General features: G+C 39.7%; 1 protein-coding gene across 3 annotated transcripts in view; it reads left to right on the forward strand.

Annotated features, from left to right (window-relative positions):
* The window catches only part of Map2k5 (mitogen-activated protein kinase kinase 5), a 243,336-nt gene that overhangs the window by 16,849 nt on the left and 199,744 nt on the right, over positions 1 to 26,743 (forward strand). For all 3 annotated transcript variants that reach the window (XM_010643300.3, XM_010643297.3, XM_033755996.1), the window contains exons 3-6: positions 5,663 to 5,730; positions 20,092 to 20,161; positions 23,964 to 24,004; positions 24,917 to 24,984. In XM_010643300.3, the coding sequence (XP_010641602.1) occupies positions 5,663 to 5,730; positions 20,092 to 20,161; positions 23,964 to 24,004; positions 24,917 to 24,984 (247 nt within the window). The remainder of the gene's footprint in view (positions 1 to 5,662; positions 5,731 to 20,091; positions 20,162 to 23,963; positions 24,005 to 24,916; positions 24,985 to 26,743) is intronic.

The following is a 26,743-nucleotide window of genomic DNA, read 5'->3' on the forward strand; positions in this document are numbered from 1 at the left end:
TATATATATATATATATACACCATATAGAAGGATATATATATACCATAAAGAAGGATAAATTTAAGTCATTGGTAGGAAAATTGATGGATCTTGAGGCCATATTACCAATCAAACACAGAAGGTTAAATATCGCATGATTTCTTTTTGTTTTTTTCCCATACCAGGGATCAAACTCAGGACCTTGTACTTGCCAGGCAGGCAGGTCACCACTGGGCTACATTCCTGGCCCATGATTTCTCTATTATAAGAAACTCAAAATATAAATAATTTAAAGAGCAAAGTAGAAGAAAGGAAGCCAAGAAGTAGACTTTGTGAAGATGGGAAGGGAATCTGGTGAGGGGTAGTGGGGAGGGTGGGTGGGAATGGGGAATAAAAATGATCAAAATGCCATTATGTATATGTACCAATCCCTGAGGATGAATATAACTATTAAGTATCACAAACATTTACTACTAATAAGAAAGAGAAGTCATCAGCAAGGTGAATATGGTATATATGCACAACAGAGCATGATTTAGCCATGAAGAAAAACGAAATCATGCCATTTTCAGGAAAATGAAGGGGACTGAAGGCCATTGTGTTAAGTGAAATAAGCTGCACACAGAAAGACAGGTATCATGTTTTCTCTCATATGTTGAAATTTGAGTTTTAGAAAGGTGACCTGAAAGTAGTAGAGAAACCATTAAGGAAGAGCGGAGGACTTGGGGGAGGGTGGAGAAAGGGTTAGTCATGAGATGGCAGTAGGCAGGGGCATGCGCTTGAAGCACGGTATATGCAGTTATGGAAATGTCACGAGGAAGCCAGTTAATGTGTATAATTGCTGTGTATTCATAATTATAATTTACAAGTTTAAAAGAGAGTTACATTTTTAAAAAATCCCTCCAGAATAAAAGCCAAATCCAAATCCAAATGTCGACAAAGTCCCTACGATTTCATACCCCTGGCCCGCCTTGTCTGTTTCTCCCCGCCATTTCGCATTCTCTTCCCCCACCCCAGCTCCCTCTGCTGACTCGGGGCCCCTGCCTTAACCCACTTCTCTGGATACCACATGGCCCCTTCCCTCATCTCCCTCCATGAGTGTAGACTCCATGAGCCAGATTTGGTTTCACTTTCTTCATTCTTACTCCCCCAGTGCCCCATTAAATGCCATGTAATGGACACTTTCATTTACTCGAAGGAGGAAGGAAACAAGGAAACTGAGAGGTACCAGGAGGATGGCATGGAGTGAAGTGAAAACTCCTGCAGAGGAAGGTATAGCCGTAGAAACCGTGGCCTGCTGTCCTAACTGGATCGTTAGATTCCACTGCTGAGAAGGGCTCTGAAATTGACATTCTTTCTGGTAATTTGCTGTCGATGTCTTTCTAACCTCAACAATTATGTTTTCATTTCTTTCCTTGCCTGGAAAAAATGTCTTTCCTGTAGCTCTCATTGACTCCCACCTGGCACAGGAGTATGACAGATGACATAGAATATATTGTCTTGGCTTCCTGTTGCTCTCTGTGGAAGCTGGTCTGCCTCTCCCGGAAGCCGTCTTGAACCCCATCTGCCTGGGCTCCCCTGGACCTGCCTGCCCTTCACTCCTCCATGGCCATCTCATGACGAGGCCTACCTGCTGCTGCCACCCCTCTGTGGGGCCCTTATGTTCCTCTTCTAGGTTTCTCTTTTGGATTGCACATTTCTTCCAATAAAATCGCTAACAACATATGGCCCGTTATGATTCTCTTTTCCCAAACTCTGCCATTTTGTATATTTGTGACATACTGCAGATTTTGTGAAGATTGCTTCATAATATTTGTTTACCATCTGCTGCACTCTATTTGGTATCTTGCTAGGATTTTTTCCTCCATTTTAAGTGACATTAACAAAATCCAGCCAGTGCATAGACTTTCTGGTTCTACTTTTGCTTCCCTAATGTGCTGGAAAATCATATTACTGTGCTCCAGGCAACCAGAGGAGCCTGGAGTTCTCATTGTGAACCAGTGTGTCAGATATGCCCCCCTCTTTCTCTTGGTTATATTCACTAATGCTTTCTTGGTCAGATGGCAAAGAACCTCCATGTGTAAGATGGAAAGAGTTCAAGTTATTTTTCTACTTCTTTCCACTTTAGTACGACTACTTTTCCAATGTTCCTCACCATTATGTTTATACCTTTGAAGCTCTTTGTGCCATTTTAGTAAGTTTATGATGTATAATTCTAGCTAGTATAACTCTTTTTTTTTTTTTTTGGTTTTGTGAAACAGGGTCTCACTATGTAGTGAGACTGACCTGGAACTCATTATGTAGCTCAGGCTGGTCTTGTACTCATAGTGATCCTCCTGCCTCAGCCTCCCGAGTGCTGGGATTACAGGCATGCGCCACCACACCCTGTGAGCTAGTGTAACTCTTAATAGCTAACCCAGTTTCATAGTGTTTGTGAGATGGGTTGTATTTGTCTAGCTTTTTGTTTAGAAAGGTATTTTAGGGTACTGTCAGAGTAAACTACTTGGCATGTACTTCTGATTTCTTATTGTTCATTCATTGCTCTATTACTTGTCTTTAGAGAGACACACACACTCTCGTTTTAAGTGTTAAGGTGAATGCTTCGAAGTTGGGCCACATGAAGGGGTCAGAGATAGTTTAGATTTTGCCTTTTGGCCAGAATTACCATTGTTCCCATGGGTGTGGTTATTTTTCCAATTTAGTCTCTTCTTTGAACAGGAAATCTTAGTCTTCATTAAAGCAACTGTGTACAGATATTAGAGTGAAGCAAACAGTTCCCCAAAGAAGCCAAGATTGAGATAAAGTCCAGTCTTAACAATCCACAAAAGTTATTAATTACTGTGTCACATAAGCTCGATTTTATCCCCAGGCTTTATTGGGATGCGTCTTTCAACTTCCTTGAAATCATTCTGTTGGAGTCAGACCCCTGAAGGTACAGCACTGACCCTCCACAACAGGACTGGAATCAAAGCTTGATCTTTCCATTTGCTTAAACTAGTGCATTGGTGATAGTGTTTCACAGCTGCTTTTTACAGAGCTGCTCTGCACAGCATTATTGTACTAGTTGACTTCCTTCAGGTTGGGTATTTTTTTTTCCCCTCTTCAGAAATAATCTAAGATTCCGTAGAAATCTAGAATTACAAAATATTTTGTCCTTAAGTACCCTTACATAGTTAAGGCTGGCTTTGAGAATTTAAAGATCTCCCTTCCCTCCCTTCCCCTCCCTTCCCTTCCCTCCCGCCTCATATCTTGATTTAGAGAGACTATGTTCTAACTGATGTTTATGGAATTTGTGCCCTCTCTTCAGAAACTATAAGAAAGCTTTCTCTTGTACTAAACCTCCCGTCCCATACAGACAATACCTATTGAGGGCTTGTGTGTATCACACTTTGTATGTAAGCACCCCTTTTGTAGCCTCTATATAGCTAGCTCTGGTGTAGAAAGATTTACAAAATACCATTTCCTGCAGGCTGGAACAGAATTTGACCTGGTTTTAAAACAAAACGTAAAGTGCTTAATGTATGGTACTATGTAACAGCATATTGTGTTATACTCTGTTTTATCCTCATTGTCTCCTGCATTTTTAAGAAAACTTTCAACTTAGCCTTGAAAAATAATAGTTTCTGGGGTGTATATGGAAAGTCCTTTTTCTGTTTCTACAACTAAGGTGGCATTTCTTTCCCATTTTGGCCTTAAAGAGTCTGCACTGAAAAGGGAAAAGAATGTGTTATGTTCCTGATAGCCTGTGTATGTGTCCATCCTTAGGGGTGCAGACATGCGCCTCTGTGTCCTTACTAAAAGGGACCTGTGCTCATCTTTCACACTGAGAACAGGCATCCCTGGATAGTGGAATTCCCATAGTGACTCTTGACAGCTCCTAGCTATGTAGACAGAGTGACTTGAGGATATTGATCGCATCAAGTCTGGGAACTCTGCAGAGTGACCCAGGATGCCAGGTCCGGAAACAAACACTTTGGAATGAAAATTGTGTGAGAGCTGTTGGTGTGGTGACCAAGGGGTTGGTCACTGAGTACTGCATACTGTTTGGATTTTCAGCTGTCTGATGGATGCTGGTTTCCATCATGCTCTCAGGTAAGCTACTGAGGAGAAGGAAGTAGTAGCATTTTGCTGTGCAGCAGGCTAATTGGGAAAGAGCATAGATATTCTCCTAGGATCCCCGTGGCCCAGGCACCACGCACAGGGACATCATCAGAACTGCTGCTGGACAGGAGGGGCAGGGCCTGCAGATGTGTGGTGGGGGAAGTTCCTTGTGTTGGAACTGAATCCCCTAGTTCTTTCGTAAATGTCCCCAGAGATATCCTGCAAGCTTCTTCTCTTCATGAGAGATATCTGGCTCACCAGTCCTGGGATTAGCACATTTTCTGCGTCTGATTGGATCAGCAATTATAAGGCCGAGAGTTAACTGAGACCCTTCAAGTTGTCACCTTGGGAGGCTGTGTACATTGCTCAAATGTTTTGGGCATTTTTCTTTCAACTGTGTACTTTCTCAGATGTTCTTATTATTGACAAATCTGTATCTTTAGAAGGATGAAGTGTCCAACTAAATATTTAGAAAAAAGTCATCTGAGTCCAGCTGGCAGATGGCAAGGGTAGGTGATCTAGCCAGTTTTCCATTTTAGGTTATGAAATCTCACGTGATCTATCTATAGGTTCTTAAAACAGTTTTGTTTTGTTTTGTTTTTGGTACTGGGGTTCGAACTCAGGACCTTGCGCTTGCGAGACAGGCGGTAGCACCACTGAGCTAAATCCCTGGCCCATTTTGAAACAGTTTTTGAAGCAATATTTCAAAACTATTTTGATTGCGTGAATTATTGAGCTTTTGGATGTACCTCTTTGAGGACACATGTTTAAGTGTACACATTCTGCTGCTGTATCTTTGTAAAGACGTATTGTTCTCTGGTGTTAAGACCATTATATTATTTCAGAATAACCTGAATCACCACTGGAGGCTTGCTAGGACCAGAGAATAACCCATACAAAATGAAACTGTTTAAAAAGAAATCTGCTGTTGGATGGAGTTGGAGATAGAAAGATCTGTACTGGAGTTGCTTTTCAAGTTAACCTTGTCCTAGGCTACAGGCTCTTTTTCTGCAAAACAGGGAATCACAGTAATGATGATGTCCACATCATAGGGTTGTCGTAAGTTTTAAAAGTGGTATTGCATGTGAAGCACAAATCACAGTGCCTTGTATAGAATAGTGTTCAATAGACATTAGCCATTTGTATCATGCTTCTGTGGTGTGATAGATTGCCTCAGAGAGAGGAAGGATGGAAAAATAGAGGGGGACAGGGTGCTTTTTAGGAAATAAAAATGCATTGACAGTAGAACAGGACTGGCTTCTGTTTGATTTTTAAAATTCCCAAACATGTTTAGTTGTACTCTAGTTATATTTACTGTAACCCAGATAGATGTCATGAATGACATGAGCAATATTTTTATTTTCATCCATCCCTAAAACAGAATTTTAGGTCTTTCTGGAGATTCTGATGATATTCCAAACAAACAAAAATGAAAACTCTGTACTGGTAATTCAAATATCTCACTAAATATGGTGTTGAGGGTTTAGATACCAGCTGTAAAAAACCCAGTTGTATTATGTTCCCATATAGCATGATTTTTGTACTTTAAAAAATGCAAATCTTATGTTTCTTTTTAAACAGACGAAGATGAAGATGGTGATAGAATTACTGTGAGAAGTGATGAAGAAATGAAGGCAATGTTGTCATATGTAAGTACATTACAAATGAGGACTATTTTTAAAAATGTTAATGTAATTGAGGATGCTGTTTTGGGGGCATGGTGAAGACACGCAAGTAATCACAGCTGCTATAACATTTTCTGTATAATAGATAAGGTTTTCAGAGATTTCCTTATGTGAAAGTTAAGGGCATTTCTTTTCAAAAGACACTTACTGATCATATCATGAACATTAAGAATAATGCATCTTAATGACTTTTGCATTAGGTATGGTGCAGACTAAATGGACTATCAATTTCCTGTATTTTTTATGCAGTACTTAAAGTAACGGCTCATTAAAAATGAACCCCTGGGCTGTAAAAATTTTTCAAAATCTACTTTCAACTGGAGATCCCTTTCACCCTTCTAGACTATAGTTATAATGTAGCTGCAGGCTTAATATGTAGACAGGATTTAAAGATGTACTCTCGGTCATTTTACTTCTACCCATTTTCCTACCCATACCCCAAAATGAACTAGAGGAGCACTTACTGATTCAAAGTGATTTGCATATATCTGGGAAAGACTTTGCTTTTGTGTTTCAGATTCTAGTGAAAATTTGCCTTCACACTTGTCTAAGACTGAAATAAAAGGGGTTTCTACATTTTTAGAGCTTTAATACTAAGCTTGAAAAATGCAGCAATGATGAAGAGATGTAACTTCGCTGACCCCCGATTTGAGCTTTCATCTCAATTTTATTTTATTTTATCAGAGTTTATAGTCTGTTTACAAAACCTTTATTTAGTGGTCTCGTAGAAAGAGCATTGGAGTAGAAGTAGGAGACCACAGCTCTGCTCTGGCTTCTTGGCCGTAGGCAGATCACTTAACCTTTCATTTGCTATAGATGTCTCATCTGTCAATTGTGGATAATAATACTTGTCCTTTCCTACTGCACAGGGTCATTGTAAAGACCAAATGGGATGATAGATGTGAAAGCTTTTGAAAAGTTAAAGTTCTATACAAATGTAAAGTGGTATTATGGTAGAATTGGGGTCCTTGTTTTTCATGGAGACTCTAATCACAGCCAACGGTTAGGTTGTAGGCTTTTGATAGACTTCTGCTTCAACCAGGATATTGTTTCATTGTAATGAAAACTGTAAACTCTCTGTATGGGGTTTCCGCCAATAGTTTTAATTTAGGGTAGGAGGAAAGAGAACAAGAAGGATGGCATGATTAACAGAGCATTGCATTCCAACCAGCACAGGGTAGGAAAAGTCAATTTCCCATTGACTTCCCATTAACTTCTGTGGGAGTCTTTGTGTACTGAGAATTTAGAGCTGAACTCATCAGTACTTGAAAGGCAGAGCAGGATTGTCTTCAGAAAGGTCTAGTACGCGTATTGATGGAGTAGCCAACTCTCCTGAGAATGTGACATGCTTATTTTTAGAAGACAGGCACGCATGGGAGTTCTGGTTTTTTCACCTATGTCTACTGCAGAGAACTGACATGATTGCACTTGCATTGTGTACATAAATAATATATATTTTTCAGAAGATCTTATAAATTATGCTTTTCTAGAAGCAGTACTGAGTATAATCATAGTGATAATAATTTCCTTTCTGAGTATGCTATATACTAAATGATTAAATTATTCTTTTTAAATTTTTGATAATCATTGTGAACTAGATAGTATGATCCCTGTTTTTAAATGAGTAAGATATGGTTAAAAAGACATGTCCATGCCTGGCATGGTGGTGCGTGCCTGCAATCCCAGTACTTGAGAGGCTAAGGCAGGAGGATCACTGTGAGTTCTAGGCCAGCCTGAGCTACATAGTGAGTTCAGAGCCAGTTTGAACTACAAAGGGAGACCCTGCCTCAGAAAAAAACAAAAAAAAAAAAGACATGTCCATGGCCTGTAGTCCAGCTATTCAAGAGGTTGAGGCAGGAGGATTTCAGGTTTGAGGCCAGCCAGACAACTTAGTGATAGTTTACTTTGTTAATAGAGGGGGGCGGTGGCACAGAGACGGAGACACCTACCCAAAGTCTTAGAGCTGTTACCAGATGGGGGTGGTGGGGGATTCTGTACAGATCCAGGTGACCTGAACAAAGAATTGGAAAAGATACATAGAAAAGGCAGCAAAGTGTAGATTTATTGAAGGGGGGGTACATTCCGTAAGGTTAGAGGGGTGATGAAAAGGTTCACAGTGCCCTAAGGATAAAGTGGGTCTTGCATGCTAAATACCTGGATTGGTCCCTACCTCATGCAGATATGGCATTTGTCCTATCAGAACTCACAGCCTCACACCACATGTAAATCATCCTATATAAAAACTTGCTTGACCTTTTGCCAGATGTAAATGAAGGCTGGGAAACAGTGTCTTTTCACTGGTCCCACCCATATGTAAATGAAGGCTTGAGAATATTGCTGTCTGTCTGATTGGTTCCCTGTACAGTGTTTGGGAGCCTTAAGCTTGGGGTCATTTTGGGTCCAGGACTGTGTACGTGTCTTCTTTCTTTTGGAAATATCTTGCCCAGCCTGTTAGTTGTGGGTTCTTATGACCTTTGACACATTTCACCCAGTTGGTTGCCTGGTTTTCATCAGCTCTAATCTCCTACCTCAGAACTGTTTGAAAATATGGAGGCCTGGTGGTACAGGCCTGTAATTTTAGTACTTGGTAGGCCGGGGCAGGAGGATCCTTATGTTGGAGGCCAGCCTGGGCTACATAGGGTTCAAGGCCAGCCTGAAATACATGGTGAGAACCTGTCTCAAAAAACCAAAAAAGGATATTAAATTCAGCGTCTCCTTTTTCCATAGCCTGTGCTCATTCATGGTTTCATTCATTTTCTCTTCCACCCACTGTCTTGTACATTTGTACTGGGAAATTTTTATGTCATCACCATTATTAAATTCTGAATGATTTGTTCTTATATAATACCTTAATTATTGTATCTGTACCATATATTCATTGCAACTTATTTTTTCAAATGCAGTATTTATTTTGTTATAGAAAAATACCATCATGATCACATAACATTACTTTATATAACATATCCTTAAATTTAAAAAAAATCCTCAAGATTTCTTAAGAGGTTCTATTTAGTTTGGAAAGAGATCATCTAGTTCACTCATCCCCAAATGTTTGAATTTTATAATGAACCCATTTTAGATTGGGGGATATAGGAGTAGTAAATTTTAATTTTGACATACAGAAACACTCATAAAATAAGTAAACTAATACAAATTATCCATTGCCATTATCTTACGAAGGAAAATAGTAATAGTAATTTAAAGAGTAAAACTGTGCAGGTTATAATCTCAAAAATTAAGACCACTATTTCTTTAAAGTGAATACTAGTTTTATGTAAAATTCAAGACATTATTCTTGGTCTTTTTAAATTTGCTGTGGATGTAATATACATAGTTCAATTAGGGATATAGGCTACTCCCCTTCACTCACTTGAACCTGGACAACACCACCCCTGACCTTTGTCCTAAGGCCTCTTATGCGGAGGCAGAGATAAGAAATACAAAGACCCCTTGGAAAATTCTGAAGCCCCAAACCAAGACCCATGCATGCCAGATCTTTCTGCATAGTCTTTCTGTACTTGAAGCTTATTGAAGGTTCATGAATATGGGCTGCATCTCCCACATCCAATTATAACAGAGTAAATTATGGGTAAGGACATGCGCGGTGGACCCAGCTGACCTGACTCAGCACCCTGTCAATCATGTAGTCAGTGATGCTCTGGGAGCCCCAGTGAGAGGGCTCTAGACCCAGTGCAACATTTAAAATTCTTATGCCCACGGCCTTCAGCACTTGTGCCATTTTCCTTTCCACTGGCACGAGCCCACTCACTGAGCATACTGTCACCTAACAAAACATTAATCTTTGCTGCATTTTCTTTACTGTCACGTACTACATCCAGTTATTTCTTCCTCATGCACAAGAACCTAGAAAGCTGTCCAGGATCCCATCACTATGGTAACAAATGGATGAAAACTTTTTATGATTTGGTACTGGGCCCTGGATTGTGGTCTAGTTGATTGGGTCCAGGTTTTCTCTAAATTCATCTAACAAAAATTTATAGATAGAATGTCAGCACCCGCACAGCCCTCCACTCATGCCAGTTTTAGCCTACTTAAAGCAGAGGTCTTTTCTGACTCTGAATGTTCAGCAGAATATTTTGAAGTGAAATGAAGATATCTCTGAGAGATGATGCTTTAGGTCATTTGAACCTTGAATGGATTTCCTTTTCCTCCTGTCTCTTGTTACCCTTTGTTTATGTAGAATCAAACTGTCACTGTTTAAAAAGGTAAAGAGTAGTTCACAGGCACAAACAAGACTGGTTGACTGTCATTTCCATCTGTCCTGCTCTTTAGGGTTGGAAAGTCACACAGAATCATTTGGATCTAATTTCACAATAGATTTTGGTGGATAGTCCTAATGACTGCCAGCTTTATTACTAAAAATTTCCATTGATCTTTATTTTTTAGATTCAATTTGGTTCTGAAAGTTTGATTCTAAGATTTGGTGTAGTAAAATAGGAGAGAGAATGACAGAGGATCACACTTTTATTGTGAAAACAAAATAAAAGCTTATTCAGTATAGAATTCAGTAAAATTGTGGCCACCTTAGTATTTAATAGCCATGTAGGGGGAAGCAAAAGCAGAGACCTTGTTACCATTGGTCCTTTAATTGTTCTTTTCCATTGATTATAAAGGTTGAATGAATAAACAGCCTATGTCTCTGCATAAGAATAAAAACATTGCAACATCTGAGTTGAAACTTGCAGAATTTCCTTTTTCCTGTCTTGGATGCAAGCATTTTTTGGCTTTGGGCCAACCTAAGTGTAAGTTTTTATCAGTAATTTAAATAGATTTTTGTATTAGACTTGAAAATGTTTCCTTTTTAATTGAGAACTTATCAATTATTTAAATTGCTTGCAGCCTGAGGCAGTTAATTTTATGAGCACCATAGTAATGGCATACAGTGGTTTTTGATACATGTGACATGTGGAATATCACATTGTGGTACGGATTTGTCATGACAATAGGTTGTATGCTGTTAAATAATAACCAACATGTTAAACCAGTCTGTTGTCACACATTAGTACCATTTTATGTAAGTTATTTAGAAGTTGTATTCTTTTCTTCATTCGATATATTTTTAAGAGATAATGAGAAGAAAACAAAGCTATAATAAATTGTCTTTTAAGAAAATGTAAAGTAATTTGGTCTCCAAGGAGATATTTAATGTATTGAAAGAATTCAGCAGCCAAGTGTTATTACAGCAGCATTGTGATAGCTCTCTGCATTTTGTTATGAGTTTGTGTTAATCAACAATCTGTTTTTATAGCGTAGTTTCTTGTAAGTTATGTTGTTAGAATATTCCACTTCTGGGATCATGGCTTTTCCTCTGACACTATTGTATCTTTTTAATTCCTCCATAAAGTATTTTTTTAATTAGAATTTGAAATGCTTTATTAGGAAAAAATACACACAACCTACATATTCTGAAAACTAAATACCTGATCATTGCTAATTATTTAAAGGACCCTGTTAAATATTCCCTTAATGTGGTTTAATTTTTTTTTGTTGTTGTTTGTTCTTATTTTCCATTTTCTAGAAAGACTGGAAATAGTATGTTGCTTTTCCCCTTCCATATTTCTGTATTTGTTGTCTGTTAGTACTGCTTGCAGCCCACTTCTAAGTGGGGGTAATTTTAATGTTAAGCCCACCTCTTTTTCCAGGTGACTTTTCATCGAGGAACTCAGCAGTATATCTTACTTTTGTAAATGGATTCAATTTGTTTCTGCAAAATCCTGTGTGGAGTAAAGCATTTTTTAATACCTGGTTCTCTTGATTCTGAGAGCAGCTTGTATGAGGGGAGTACAGTATTAACAAGAATAATTTTCTTCATTTTGCTCATTTTCTCTCTTTATACCATTTTCCCCCATTGCCAGAAGCGTGAGGTACGAGTTTTACTGTAATGCCTCTCATTATGGCAGAGACCTTGTGTTTTAGTGGAGAGTAAGTATTCCCTTTGGCATACTTAGCTATCATGTACCTTGTTAGATGTTGGGTACCGTGAGGGAAAAGTACTTTTTGACCTCTGGAGCACCCTGTAAATTGGGCTGTGATTAGCTTTATCATAGCATGTATAACTTGGAATTGCCTCTAAAATCATGCAGTTATTCACAGAGTTAGAAAGGAACCTTAGAGGTCTTGTCCACATCTTTCATTTTACAGACAAGTACCTTGAGCCCAAGTGAGGAGAGCAGGTTCAGATGAGTTAGAAGTTATATGGCTAGTTGCCGGCCTGGAAACAGTCCCAGCGTCTTCACTCTTGCCTGTTTTAAGTATAGGGTGTTTTGTTTTTGTTTGTTCAGAGGTAGCTTTTGTTAACTGTCTTCTTTGGGTTTTCTGAGATATTTAGATACTCTTGAAGTAGTGATAAAAATGGAGAAGTTCCTTGTTTTACCTCTATTATGAAATATCTTGGGGTGTGTTTGATAGCAAGGACTAGAAACACTACAGTTTGTCCGAACAAGAAATTTATTGTGCAGCTTTTGGAGCACAATGGTGAGCAAACAGTCCCCAGCTTCAGTGGCACCAGAGCACTCTGGGGACTTCTGGAATAGGAGCTTTGCACCACCAGTATTTTGTCATTGATGGGGCTCTGTTCCCAGCTCAACTGCTTTTGTGTGGAGGTCTCAGCACAGCCTGTATGCAGGGAATGCCCCGTGTGGCCTGCTGTTTCCCTGGCACTGATGGTTCTGTTTTGTTTCAGTAAAGAGTTCTCTGAAGCTACTGTCTCAACTTCTATTCTAGAAAGATGGCAGAACTGCTATAGCTATAAGTCAGGTGAAAGGTCAGCGTAGACATTGCCCCAAACTAATCATGTTAACAGCTCTGGAAGCTCCACCTTAGAAGGTGCCCTATGTTTTGGACCCATTGCTGTATACAGATTTAAATTTTTACTGCCAATACACATTACCTGAATCTTAGCCAAGCTGCATCTCTTCTGTTATTGGCTATTCAAACTTCTGTTCAGACCGTCTCAAGCTCCCTAAGGTCCTTTACATTTTTATTGTCTAAAGCAAATAGTATCATCATTAAACTTGGCCAACTTGCTGCCATTTTTACTTCCAAATCATTTGTAAATACATTTATCCAGTAATCTTGGCTTATAAACAGGCTCCAGAGTTGTACCCTGTTGACCTTTTCACTGGAAAACTTTTATTTTCTTTCTGATCACCTAATCACATACACAGGCCCTTGGTCTAGAATCAGATGTGGAAGAGCTCCGAAGGTACATCATAGTTTTCTTGAGGCAGGGCCCAGTGTTAGGAAGCTAGGGGACCTGAAGCCAGGTAAGTAAATGTGACAACTAATTTGGTATGCAAATAAGATTGGCTTTGTTCCCTCCCTTCTTTTCTATGTTTGTTTGTGATGCTAGGGATTGACAAAGCCTCCTGCCTGTTAAGCAAGTGCTCCAACACTGAGCTACATCCCCAGCTGTGCTGTTTTGTTTTTTTTCTCTACTGAGGCAGTTATGTGTTTTGTGAGCGGTCTGCATCACAGAGGAAAAGCCTCTTCATATAAAGTGTAAGGAATAATTGAAAGATGGTATAATTATGACACATCTGAGTAGTGTTGTAACAGAATTTGTAGCCCATTGATAAAGTTAAGATTGTGGAATTCTTGCCTGGGAAAACTAATAAATTAACTATGGACTGCAAATAGTTGGTTAGTTCATTGATTGTCCCTGTAATTACTGACCCAGCTACCAGTAATTGGGTATGCTTGCAGTATTGGCAAAATAGGAATTTGAAAATTTTATTGGTAGGAAAAGCCTGCATGCCTGTTTCTTACAAGTGAATTACTGTGTTGATATTGTTTTCTGTTAGAAGATACACTAAGGAGAGATTCGTAAACTGTCCTGGATAAAAGAACACTAAAGATGACGCTGTGTCTTGTCTGTGAGCCCTGAGTGTGTGTGGTCATCCCCTCCTGCCTCCTTCCCTAAACATTTGTGAAGCACCCGCTATGTGCTGGGCACTGTACAGCCCTGGTTTCCAAAGGTTTTGGAAGCATGGTCCTTTTTGAAAACCTGAAGAAAGTTGTTTATTCTTTCCCCAGCAAAGTCACATAAAGCAGCATTGTGTGCACAGTTTCAGGAGCTTCAAGCCTATGTAGACCCTCTGCCCCTAACACCTTTGTAAGTTGAGCAGGGCAGGTATTTTCTCAATTTTTACACAGAGCATCCTGAGGCACAGACACACTTGGTGTCTTTGTCTGGGTCGTGGCCGGTTAAGTAGAGAGCTGGGGCCTCCGATCACTTGCTCACAGAGTTGTCACTCACCTGAACCGCCAGTTCCCACAAAGCGCATATGTGCGGGACAGAGCACGGATCAAGTGCTCATTGGGGTGGTGGGTTTAGTGAACACGCACTTCATGCCCTATTGGGGCTCACAGTAGCAAAAAGGAAACAGAGATCTGAGTGAAAGGACAAGAAAAACTCATCATACCAGGTAGAGTGAAGGATGGCCTAGTATGCTCTGCTCCTTGAGCATGAAGGAGCACCTGACCTAGCTGCGGGGACCCAGAAGGCTTTCTGAAGAGGACAGTGTCCCAGTGGAGTAAATGAAGAGTGAGGACTTAGGAGGGTGTCTGGGGCTGAGCAAACAGGTGTTCAAAGGCTTGGAGGTCTGAGGGTGCCTGGTGTATTCAGGAGTGGTTCAGTCTGTGACTCTGGAGGAAGGAGATGGGTCACATCCTGGAGGGCCTTAGGTTGAGGCTGCAAGGAGTACCCTGGCCCCATCCATTTATTTCCCTGGAGAGTGGCTGGGGGAGAATAGTTCTGAGGCTCAGAAGCTACCTAGTGGTGGTTTCACATTATAGACAGTGGTGCCTGCAGGGCTGGAGCAAAGTTAACTGGTTCGGAAAGTGGGGAGGTTGTCATGTTAGACTGAAGGTAGGAAGAGATGATCTGGATTACTTTGCTTTGGAAACTGGGTGATGGAGATAACCTTTATTGACCTAACAAGCCCAGGTGTCAGTTTAGGGTCCAAAGGAGGGTTGGGAAAGGTGGGGAACTGAGTTTTGGACCTGTTGCCTTGGAGGAGGCTTTGGGCAACCACCTGGATATGTTCTGAGTCTTGGGAGAGAAATCGGGGCTAGAAATAAAGATTTGTGATTCATCAGTTCCTAATTAGTCTCAATGACTCCTCTGGTAATTGAAACGTTTGAAGTGGCAAAAGTAACTCAAGGAGAGTATATAATGAGAAGAGAAGGTTGGTGAGGAACCATGGGGAACTCCTGCACTCAAAGGCGAGTAGGCAAAGGGCCACTAGCAGGAAGCTGAGTTCAGTGGTTGGAGAGGTGAGGAGAAAGCTGAGGCCGCAAGGACAGAGCAAGAGGTCACCCACAGCACTGTGGCTTCCTGCTGCTTCACCATCCAGAGCATATGACTGAATTCACCCAGGGCAGTCATGCAGCCGGAGCTCTCTACCAGCCCAGCAGTCTAGCCAGCAAACTGTTGTGTAGTTAAATGTTTGAGGAATGAGGTCTGTGAGGTCACTTACCTGTTAACTTTTGAATAGTAAACACACACTTAGGCTTGAGTGCAGAAGTTAGAGTAGGAAGTAGTTTTCTTTGCTCATTGATAAACCATTTGCCTTCTCTGTTAAATAGAGGTGATGATTTTTCCAGAGCAGGAGTGTGAAAAATTAAATGAACATAGGTGGATGTGTCGTCCTGAGCCTAATACACAGGCCCTCAGGGAGTAAGACTTGCTTCTCTGCCTCTTTGCTTGCAGTACAGGGGACAGAACCCAGGGCCTCACACACACTAGGCAAGTACTACACTGAGCTACATCCTTAGCCCTCTTTCTTATTAGAGAACTTGTGCCTTATGGAGTTAAACCGTGTTGTTTTGAAACCCAAGTTTTTTTATATGGCAGATTTCCACGAAGAAAAACAAATTTAATTATTGATTGATTGTGCTGTTAGAATTAGGTTCATAACAAAAAGGAACACTGTTTGGATAAACTTGCAAACAAAGCCAAAAATTGCACTTGTTATCCCCTTGTTGAATGTGGCGTTCTCTTTCAAATTAATTAGATTTTGGATAACTATGCTAAACTTTGTCACATCCTTATTAAAATTGTTTAAGGATTTTGAAGAATATCTCGGAGGGACTCTGAAACTAATCTAAGTCTGGTGCTAGAGATTCCATTAGCAATTGTAAAACTGATTAATCTTTTACCCAGTTAGCTTATTGATTATTGCTCAATTACTGCATGTAACGGATTATGCAATGGATGGTAGCAGAAAATGTGTAACTGCTGCTTCTGTATTCAATTTGAGCTCCGTGTTTTGTGCTTTACATACATAAATGTTTCTGTGTTTTTAAATGCTTGAGCACTGCTAAGAGAGAAAGTATTGTGCTTAATATTGTTTCAGTATTAAAGATTTTTTAAACTTTCTCAACTCATACTGAATGATAGTTTACCAAGTGCCTTCACTAGTTCTATTGCTGCAGTTTAGTTTTTGAGCCTCACGGTGACCCTATGTAAGGGGCTAGATGATCTTACTCACATTTGGGGGAAACTAGTGCTCGATAAGGTTAAATAACTTCCTGAAGGCTATGTGAGTTAATGAGTGGCAGAGTCAAGATTCATCCACATTTCAGTCAATAAATACTCATCAAACATCTACTATGTGTAGAGTTTTGTGTTATGGGAAATAAAGACCAAGGCAGGATTATAAAGATTAAGATAAGGAGTTGTTTGAGTGACTGAAAGTTACGACCCCATTACTGCTGATGGTGACTGGGTACTTTTCTGTCCAAACCATGTTAAGTATTTTGATATATAAAGTTTAGAGGTTTTGTTGTTGTTAGTTTGTTTATTTATTTTTGGCTAGCAGCCTGGTCTTTGTCATTACTGATTACTTTATTATTATAGTTATACCTTGGTACTCCACTGTTCTGAAACTCATCAGATTGGGTACTTCCCATTTTTCTCCCCCTGTACTGGGGATCAAACTCAGGACCTTGTACTTTCGAGGCAGGCGTGGTACCAGTGAGCTAAATCCCTGGCCCTGATACTTCCCATTTTAATGAGAAAATTTTGTTCCACGACTCATTGTTTGCATGGTATCTGACATGCAAGCTGAAACTTGACAGTGTCTATTGCCTCAAGACTCACTACCCTTTCCAGACGAAACAGTTTGTTTGGTATCCATTGTTTTTGGTACCTGCCTCCCAGAACCAACTAACAGTGCCCACTGAGGTACCACTGCATTTTGAATCGAATAGGAGAGAATCCATTTAGAGGAAAAATATATTAAAGACTGAGAGAGGACCAAGATCTGAAAACAGCTTGCCCTGCAGTTTATGAATTGTTGTCTTATCTGTTTCCTGATGAGTCTTATAGCTGTCCTCTGGGCAGACCCCAGTCTCTTGTACAGTGGGCAAAGTGAGGCACAGAAGCATGGCCTCGTCGGGTCATTGCTAGGGGAGTTAGTGAGGACACTCCAAGTTCCTTGCTCATTTTACTGAACAGCACAGGCCTAGTGGCCTGCAGGACTGCTTTGTGCCAGGAGGTTACCACATATGCCCCAGGTTTTTGTCCTTGTCTCATTTGGAACGCTACAGGAACCGTGACCTGGCTTGGTGGCCACCTGGCCATCAGCAGTCTGTGGTTCTCAGAGGTCCTCAGAGGGCAGAGGGGTGCAGTGATCCCACATTGTGGGTTTGGTTACTACACTTATGATGTGGCCTTAATGTTGAATTACTTTGCTCTGGAACACAAGGTTCTCTCTTAACATAAACACAGATCAAACAGAGTACGTCAGCAGGAGAAAAATATGCTTGGATTTAGAAGCGTTCTGAAAAACAAAAAGCAAAACCTAACTGACTACTTTGGAGAAGCTGGTTAAGTGATATCTCATATTAACCATGACTATGTTGATCATAGTACAATGAGATCTGTATTGATTGCTTAGAAATTCTCACAGTGATTATGAAAATACATATAGTTCGCTAGTGGACGGGCCCAAACCTAAAATGAAAGGGAAACTATTTTTATTTATTTATTTTGTAAGGTAAATAAATAAAGCTTGAAAACAGGTCAATTTCATGCATGCAAGGTTTTATAGTAGGAAAAAAAAATACATTGCACCTCTTCTGACCCTTTACATTTGAGGTTATTTGTTTTCAAACTTGAACCCATGCACCAGTTTCAGACAACTCTGTCTGTACTTAATTTGTTAGATGAAGCATAAGGATATTTTATTTGTTTTGATTTCTAGTAGTAACTGAACTACTAACCTATTGTACATAGCAGTTAATTAAAGAAAAGTATTAACTATAAGAGAACACCACCACTGTTGTTGTCTAGTATCAGTATAAAAAGGCAGTAATTTTTTTGACAGCCACTGATTGGAAAGTTGCTTGCAGCCTTCCAGAAGCAAGGGGTACATGCTGTGGATCAATAACCGGCAAATTTCCCATTAAAAAGAATACCTGAGCAATGTCCCAAATAGCCACTGGCATCTTAATTTTCCACGGAAACCTCAAATACTTGTGTGCTGAGGACAAGTCATTTTCGGACAATTTTTCCAGACTACTTGTTAACAGTTATTGCTGTCCCAAAAGGTTGGCAGCCTACATGATTGATATTTCATTTACTTGTCATCACTGTGTGAGTAATGGCGACTGCTGTGTTTCTGTGGTTTCAAGGCACCTGGCCTCCTGAAAGATGTTGCCTCGGTGTGTTCTTCACAGTGTTTGTTTCCCATATGTATCTAAGTTGTTAGGTCCACAGAGGGAAAGGATGGCTTTTTCCCATGCAGTTTGAGACCCTTTGGAGACTAGGCACTCTTGCATCTTTCCATAGCTACCAAAATTCACCTTCACCTTATTTGTTAGTAGGGCACAAAGCTTTAGACTTCATAATTTGTGATTCCTAAGATAATGTGGAATGTTATAGCTGCCTTTCATTTCTAAGGAAAAGCAGTTTTGATTTTTTAATAATTTTAATGCACAGTAAAGCAGTAGGAAATTGTGTCTTCTAAAAAGATGCTTTTTTTTAGAAAAATAGAAAATGATAATGAAGGAGGAATTTTCTTAAAATTTGGTAGTAAATAATGATGTGTTTTGGGGCTGGGGATGTGCTCAGTGGTTCCGCTGCCTACCTCACAAACACAAGGACCAGAGTTCAATCACTGGTACCAAAAAAAAAAAAAAAAAAAAAAGCGAGCGAGAGAGAGAGAGAATATTGATGTGTTTTTAATATAGAAACAGCAAAGATGAAAGAGAAGTTCTACACCCCACCGCACCCCACCCCACCCCCGTGGTACAAGGGATTAAACCCAGGGCCTTTGCACTATGCTACAATCCCCAGACCTTTTAAAATATCTTCTTAAATTTTGAGATACCATCTCACTAAGTCACCAAGTTGCCCAGTTTGGACTTGAATTTGTGATCCCTCTGCCTCAGCCTCCCAGTGTGCTGGGATTCTAGGGATGAGCCACAGTGCCTGGCTAGGAGTCCTGCACTTTGACAACCCTTCAAAATACAAAATCAGTAGCTTTTGTGGTTATTTTTCCACCAAGAGCATTCTGTTGTTTGCCTAGCATTGAAAGAAGAAGTCCAGAAGCCGTCTCCAGATTAGGTGGGCCTGTGATCACCAATTCCAATATTAAGGAAAATGGCCATCAGACCATGATACGACCTACCTACTTCATGATTTGTGCCTGTGAAGAAGAGTGAAAACTTTTTTACTAAGAACTTTATTTTCTGTGCCCAGAACTTTACAGTGCAATTTGATCCATTCTGAAGTGTTTATAAGGCTAAAGTGTAAGAGGTGCGTTTGCTTGAAAGGAGGCTGCTTTTTTATCTTAATAATGGCATCATTATTGGATGAGTCATGTTTTGGTTGCTGCTTTCACAGTCTCTGTGACTTAGATTTCTGCTCTTTGTGTTTTTTGCACAGATGTGCGTGATGTTTCATTAACTGGTATGTAGTTCTAAACCAGAAGTGAAGCTTCTTCATTTGGCTTTGTAAAACCCAGAGCAACAGGATAAGAGGCAGTTTGAGCACTTTCCACTAAAATAGCTTTTGTGGCATTTTAAATACGTGCTATTTAAAATATTTCTTGAATACAAATATGTGATGTTAATCAGTATTTTTATTCTTAAAGCTAAGGATAACACTATACCAGACTTCCAATCCTGAATATACTCACTGTAGTCATTTTGATGTGTCAGGAGGGGAAAAGTATTCTCAAGGCTGATATATGCACACCAGCAATTTACAAAAGTGCGATGAATTAAATAACCCATAAGTGTCTGTTTCAGTATTCATACATTACTGAGTAATCTCTTTCTATAATCTCTTTGCAGTATTATTCCACAGTAATGGAACAGCAAGTAAATGGACAGTTAATAGAGCCTCTGCAGATATTTCCAAGAGGTAATGTTGAACAAATTCTAATCAACAATGATTATTTCAGTAAAGTGTTTCATCAACAGTTATGTTTTCCAAAGGTTTAAATGCACATAACATGATGTTTAGCTCTTAATTTGAAAAAAAAAAGAAGTATTCATTATCATGGGGATTGTAGGCTATATTATAGTTATAACAGATAAAATATCTAATTTACTAGAGTAAATTAAACTAACTAGATTGGTTTTTGTTTTTGAAGTACATACTTACATCCGTTTAAAGAAATCTTTTGGGGTCCCCATGGTTTCTAAACCAAGACAAATGAATGGCTTTAATTCCGGATATTTATAAACTGTGGCTCATGACTGTGGCCAAAGCTGCTGTCAAGGAGAAAGCTTCTGGCCAGTACGTAAGCTCCATCGTACAAGGGGTTTAGGAAAGAAACTGGGGTAGAATGCTGGGTGTTCAGTTTTGAGGCGGGAGGTATTTTCTAAGTAATGGAAAAATCTTAACTAGAAATTTGATTGTGAAGTCTCTAAAAACAGGAGCTGATGAGGGTGATCTCAGTGACTCACCTGTGAGATAATTTTCTTCTCCCTTAAGTTTGGCAGTGCTTGCCTTGTATCAAATATGATCGTTCACCTATATATAAATGTTCCTTCAAAGTTTGAATAATGGTGAAAAAGAACAGTTTAATTATATAAACTGTTAAGATTAAGTCTTCTACCCGTTATACATTGCCCCACTTGGAATCTATATTTCCAACTACTGGAACAGATAAGGAAATTCTCTAAGTAACTCTTCTAGAAATAACTTAATTGAAATAATTAAAAGTTAAACTTACCTTCGTTAACTAATACTGTACAAATAATCATGGTATGAGTTTTCCAATTAAACACTCGACTTTCATTACCTGTAACTCTCTGAAGTTTGAATGGCTCAATTAACCAGTAGGCTCCTATCTGCAGTGATGAAGTCTCCAAAGACAGCTGGCTTGGACAACCCATGAGCAGCTCTGGGTTCGAGCAGTCCTGCTATTCTGCGTAGGTGGCAGAGTCAGGAGTGCTTATCACGTTATTAATAACCTGTTAAAATGCTAAGGAAGGGAATGAAATTGGGTCACCTAAGGCCAATTATCATCTAAAACATTGATTACAATTCATCCAATTCTGTTGTACTTGAAGATTAAACATCAAAATAGGAAAAAGAATGAGCAAGAGAGAAATGTTGCCATTTCTGTGTATTAGGACACTAACGAGGATGAAGGTTTTTTTCTTTTTTTTTAATTAATTTTTTTTTTAATGAAGGTTTTCTTTTCTTAATGTTCTCAGTAAATGAGGATTTGGGGCAAGTTTCAAAAATCGTTTCTCCATAAGGAATAGTTTTTTACAAGCTGAAAATTTCCATTAATTCCTTCATGGCTGTGGGTAGCAAACTCAAGTACAGCATCCCAGAGAATCATTGTTCCAGTACTGTTGGGCTGTGTTTTTTTCTTTTCTTTGTTTTTCTCTTTATCTGAGACGTCCTCACGTTTGGTTTGTCTGCTTTCATCTTGTGCTCAGTCCTGTCAGTGTTGCCATACACCACTGTGCCCCTCCCGTGGTAATGGCAGCCACTTTTAGACGTGGCTCTGTCGAGGCACTAATACCGCTCCTTGTGCCATTTTTCTGTCTCTTTAGCATCGCCACCTAGGTTGAATTGGGTATTATTCCCTCTGTTATGTGGATGAGACTGTTGAGGCTCGGAGAGGTTAAGTCACTTCAGGGTCACACAGCATATAAGTGATTGATATTCCCTTTGAGTAAGAATTTTATCTAACTCATAATTTGCTTAAAGTGGAAAGGCATATAAATTAAAATGCCACTGCAGCAAGCATGAGAGTAGCTTGAAACTTGGTCTCCCCATCTCAGTGGGGTTTTGTGTGCTATGATTTAACTCTTCTGGTTTTTGCTCTTTTGCTTTTTGTGACCTCTCTGCATCTGTCATATGTAGCTAAGTGAGTTGTGAAAGGTGCACAATTTGGATATATACACATTGGGCATAATTACCTGGGTTTGCCTTTTGTGAGAGGCCCTCAGACGTTAGAGTCTGAGTCAGGCCCATGTTAAAAAGAATCATTAGACTGAACAAGTCAGATGCAAAGGAGAATTGAGTCTGTTCTAGTAACATGTTTTCCCCTTTCCAAGTAGTACAGCTACCTGATAAAGTAGTTCTCAGCTTATGGCCAGTAGTTAAAGATGTGTTAAATATTGAGAAGATGAAAATTCACTGGCCTTATAGTAACTTCTGGCTCCATGACTTTAAGATATATGAGGTTCTTGGGTTTTCTGGAATGCTGTTTCGATTTCTAGTTTAAAGACTTGAAAAGCAAAGCAGATGTTAAAATTAAAAATAAGAGTTGATGCTTATCTCTACATTCCTTGAGAGTCCTGGATACTTTGGTAGAAAGATTTTAAGGTGTAGTCTTGGAAGTACTGGGTCCCTCAAGAATCATGCACTAAATAGATGAGACTTTTGTTCAAAAAGTTAATTTCCACTGTTTATGGTGGCACACACCTATAATCTCAGCTACTTGAGAGGCTGAGGCAGGAGGATCACAATTCAATAAATTTAAAAAGGCTAGAGATATAACTGAGAGAGCACTATCCTTGAATGAAGTTTATTTGCCAGTACCAGGTAAGAATAAAAAAAAAAGATTAGGGCTGGGGATTTAGCTCAGTGGTTCCGGTGCCTGCCTCATAAGTGCAAGGACCCAAGTTCAATCCCCAGTACTTAAAAAAAATGGTTAATTTCCATGTTAAGGAAGATTTGGAGCCTTAATTTTAATGTACTTTAGAAAGATAAGTAAAAGCCCTTTATTAAGATTTAGATATATTTTCCAGGAAAATAAGAACAAATTTGAATTTACTTGAAATATACAAAATGAAAGCAATTCGTGCTTTGTAATTATTACTCACATCTTATTATTAAAGAGCACTATTTCTTGTCAGAAATATAGGAAAATACATGTACATCTGAGGGAGAAAAAAAATCAAATTCATCCTTCCCTAAACAATCAATCAAACTTGACAGCCCCTTAACATACAATTTGTAGGGCATGGTAGTTTTCAAATGGAAGTAGTCTATAACATGGGTAGAAAGCTTTTGTATTTTTAACATTTGATGAAGAAGCATTTGCTGAATTGGAAAAGTACTAACCCGCAACTCAGGATGGTGCTGAGAAATTATTGTTGTATTTTCCTGGCAGTGCTTTATCTTTAGACTTAAATGTTGCAGATGTCAAGATTTGCAATAAGTGTCATAAAATTTGTTATATATTTGTAATTCAATAAATTCAGTTGTTTATGGCTATACAAACTAGTATTCAAACTTAAGTATTCTAGAGTCTCTGTCACTCCTTTTAGCATTAAAAGATCTTTTTCCCCAAGCCTCCTCCAAAGCAAACAAAACCCCAAAAACCTTAGCTCTTCCCAAAGTAGTTTAACTGGGAGCAGATATACAATGTAATAGACTGAGGAAAACTGCAGAAATTTGAATTATGAAAGGAATGTAATCATTCTAGCCCAGTTAACTTGATTTTTATATGTTTTAAGCAGAAATTGGAATTTATATGAAGTGGTGTCAGAAAGCTCTTTGCATTTATAAATGCTCACTCCTGCAAGTTATAAACCCTGGTTCATAATTCCCACTTTGGGTCTGGGGAGCCACTTTTCAATCATTTCTCTCTGCTAATTTTGGTGTCACCCTCATTTCTTTTTAAACGATTCATTTTGAGCAAATTTGTAAATGACCCTGATGTGTTTTACAATTTAGTCAATTACTGTTTCAGCCTGCAAGCCTCCTGGGGAACGGAACATACATGGCCTGAAGGTACGAATTTCAATAATTGTTTCAGTAAAGTTAGATGGATTTGTAATGCTGTGTTCCACTTATTGAAATGTCAAATAAAACTGCACTTTCTCAAGCTCTGACAAGCCATCTTTTTTTTTTTTTTTTTAATGGGAGGTGGAGGGGGATTTGCTTGTAGCATTTGCCCAATATGTGGATATAGTTGGATACTGGGTTTAGTGCTGTAGTTTTAATTATTTGGAATTGTTTGGTTGGTCAGTTTCTTCAGGATGGTCTTAGATAACTGGTCTCCTGAAAGATTTATTCACGTGAAATTACAGTCTTCATTTCAGTGATTAATTAATGATTAAGCATATTGCACACAGAGTGCCCCCCTCTTCTTTTGACAAATTTATGCTAGAAATATATATCTAGTTAATGTCTTTTCATTGTCCTGTGTATTTTGAATTCTGGATTTCTGCTTAAAGCTTCATACCTGAAGAAAAACTGGCTATTTTATTAGGCTCAAATATTTTATGATGAGCTACTCAGACCTCATTTTTTTAGGGAATAAGAAACAGTCTACAGTGTTCTATTTGGTTGTAGAGCTGGGAGGACATGATACCATGAAACTCACTACTAAACCCTGAGTATGTTCTCAGTGTATTTTTTTGAGCTTATTGTCTGAATCTGTGCTCTACATAGTGAGTTTCTTCTTCTCAGTTTATCTCACCTTTTCAGCATTGCTTAAGTATTTGAATAATGGCAGGGCTACAGGATTATGTAATATACAGATAATACAGATCTGTAACCTATATACTCCAACCGAGGGCCTGTCTAGCAACAAGCTAATTAACCTTCATAGTGAAATGAGAAATATGTGGCAAATTATAGGTTAATTAGAACCGTGTCCTCAGAACACAAGACTGATTGAGATTCTTTCTTCCCTTATAGGTGAATACCCGGGCTGGACCCTCTCAACACACCAGCCCAGCAGCCTTGGATTCACTTCCAAGCAATAGGTGAGAGCCAGCAGGAATGGTGTGGCCCAGCATGGTCATGTTCCAGAATCGGGTGGGGTGGGAAAGCGGCCTGTGGGATGAACAACGCGTGTGTGGCTAAAAAGAAGTTTGACCAATTAGGTAACCGTAGCTACATATTGGACGGAGAGAAAGGACTTCACAGAGAAAGATGAAATTAGACAAGTTCAACTCTTAATTCTGGTCTGTGGAGTGGCTTTCTATCAGCCTCCAAATTAAACAGAAAATTCTGTGCCTCTTTCATGCCTCCATGATCTGGTTTGTCAGTCATATAGTACTAATTTTTTCTTGCTCGTGCATCTTTCGGCAGTGTCATTGTACACTGGCGTGTTCTCCAGAGAGGGACAGAGAATGAATGAGTCCAGGGATGAAACGTAGACTGACCGGCCCTGTCACCCATTAGTAGGATCTTTGCTTGCACAGGAGCTTGAAGCTGTTGTTACAGGAAGATAATTTTCGTTAATTCATACGAACATTGCCCTGTACAGGGATGGGTACTAAAGACTTGCGCGTCGTGAAAGTGCCCTCATGAGCCTGAGAACCCACTGCCCAGCTATCCTTGGAGTGGCCAGCTTTGTTTCGGATGGACTTCGTTATGCCTAGCCACTCAGCATCATGTCGTTGTCCTGCAGGGTGGCCCTGCGATGGGGAGTGTGCCTCACGATTGTGGATTCACACTGGTGACCAAAGAGCTGGCACTGAGCCATAACCCCTTCCCATCCCTGCTGAGGTTTTCCTGGGCTAAGGGCTTCAACCAGGCCGGGAGCTGCCTCTTCCGGGCTGAGATGCGGTTCAGGTTCCTCCTTCCCCTTTGCTGCCTCTACCTCCCCATCTCTCGCACTCGGGGCTTCCCTGCAGTAATTTAAAGTCTCCTATGTGTGCCTTTACTTTCCTGCCCCTCCCACCAGAGTCACTTCCCTGATTGCTTTGTCATGGTGGTAGGGTGTCTACCAGCCAGCTTTTCTGCTGTGAAACACAGCTCACACAGTTCATCCCCTCCGTGAGTGGTCAGCCTTGGTACTCACCGTGGAGCATCTGCTCATGGGGAGCAGACAGGGCTTTAGAGCTCTGCATCAGAGGTTTGCAGCTTCTCTCTGTGCTGGTCAGGCACATGAGCCAGGGCCTCAAAGAGGGGCGGCACAGGGGTGGAGGCCCACACCCACCTCCAGGAGGGCAGAGTGTTTCGGAAGAGGTATTGTCCATTCCAGACTGAGTGCAAGTTTGAGGAAAAGCAAGGGCTTTGCCTGATGTTTTAGGTAAAAAAGCAAAACGGAATTGAAAAGACAGTAAGATGAAGAAGCAGGATAACTTTTTAGGTTTCCCACATTCATTGAAACAACATGTGGGAATTAGCTTGGACATTCAAAAATTACCTTGTGAATTCAGGTTGTTATAAGGTCATTGCATTGGATAGAAGTTCAGAGACCACCTGATAATTTAATGGTACTTAACTGTTTGTGGTTATCTTCATTTAGGACTGTGAGGGCCTCCCAAAAAGGATTTATTGTTTGCTTTAGTAGTATTTCCTGTTATGAGAGGAATGTTATTTGAAAAAGACCAACAGCTGATTTTAATATGCCATTGTAGGCTCACCATGTTCTGTGCCCCAGGTTCATGACTAATCAACAGGTATTGAGTACTTCTTGCTCATGAGGTGCTGTCCAATATGGCCATTATCCCCTGAAGTTCACCATTGAATCGGTGTACAGGCAGAAAAAAACAGGTACACAGCAGCTACACT

Source organism: Fukomys damarensis, unplaced genomic scaffold (genome assembly GCF_012274545.1).
Source record: "Fukomys damarensis isolate Sample0158 unplaced genomic scaffold, DMR_v1.0_HiC HiC_scaffold_25, whole genome shotgun sequence".
Classification (NCBI taxonomy): Eukaryota; Metazoa; Chordata; class Mammalia; order Rodentia; family Bathyergidae; genus Fukomys; species Fukomys damarensis.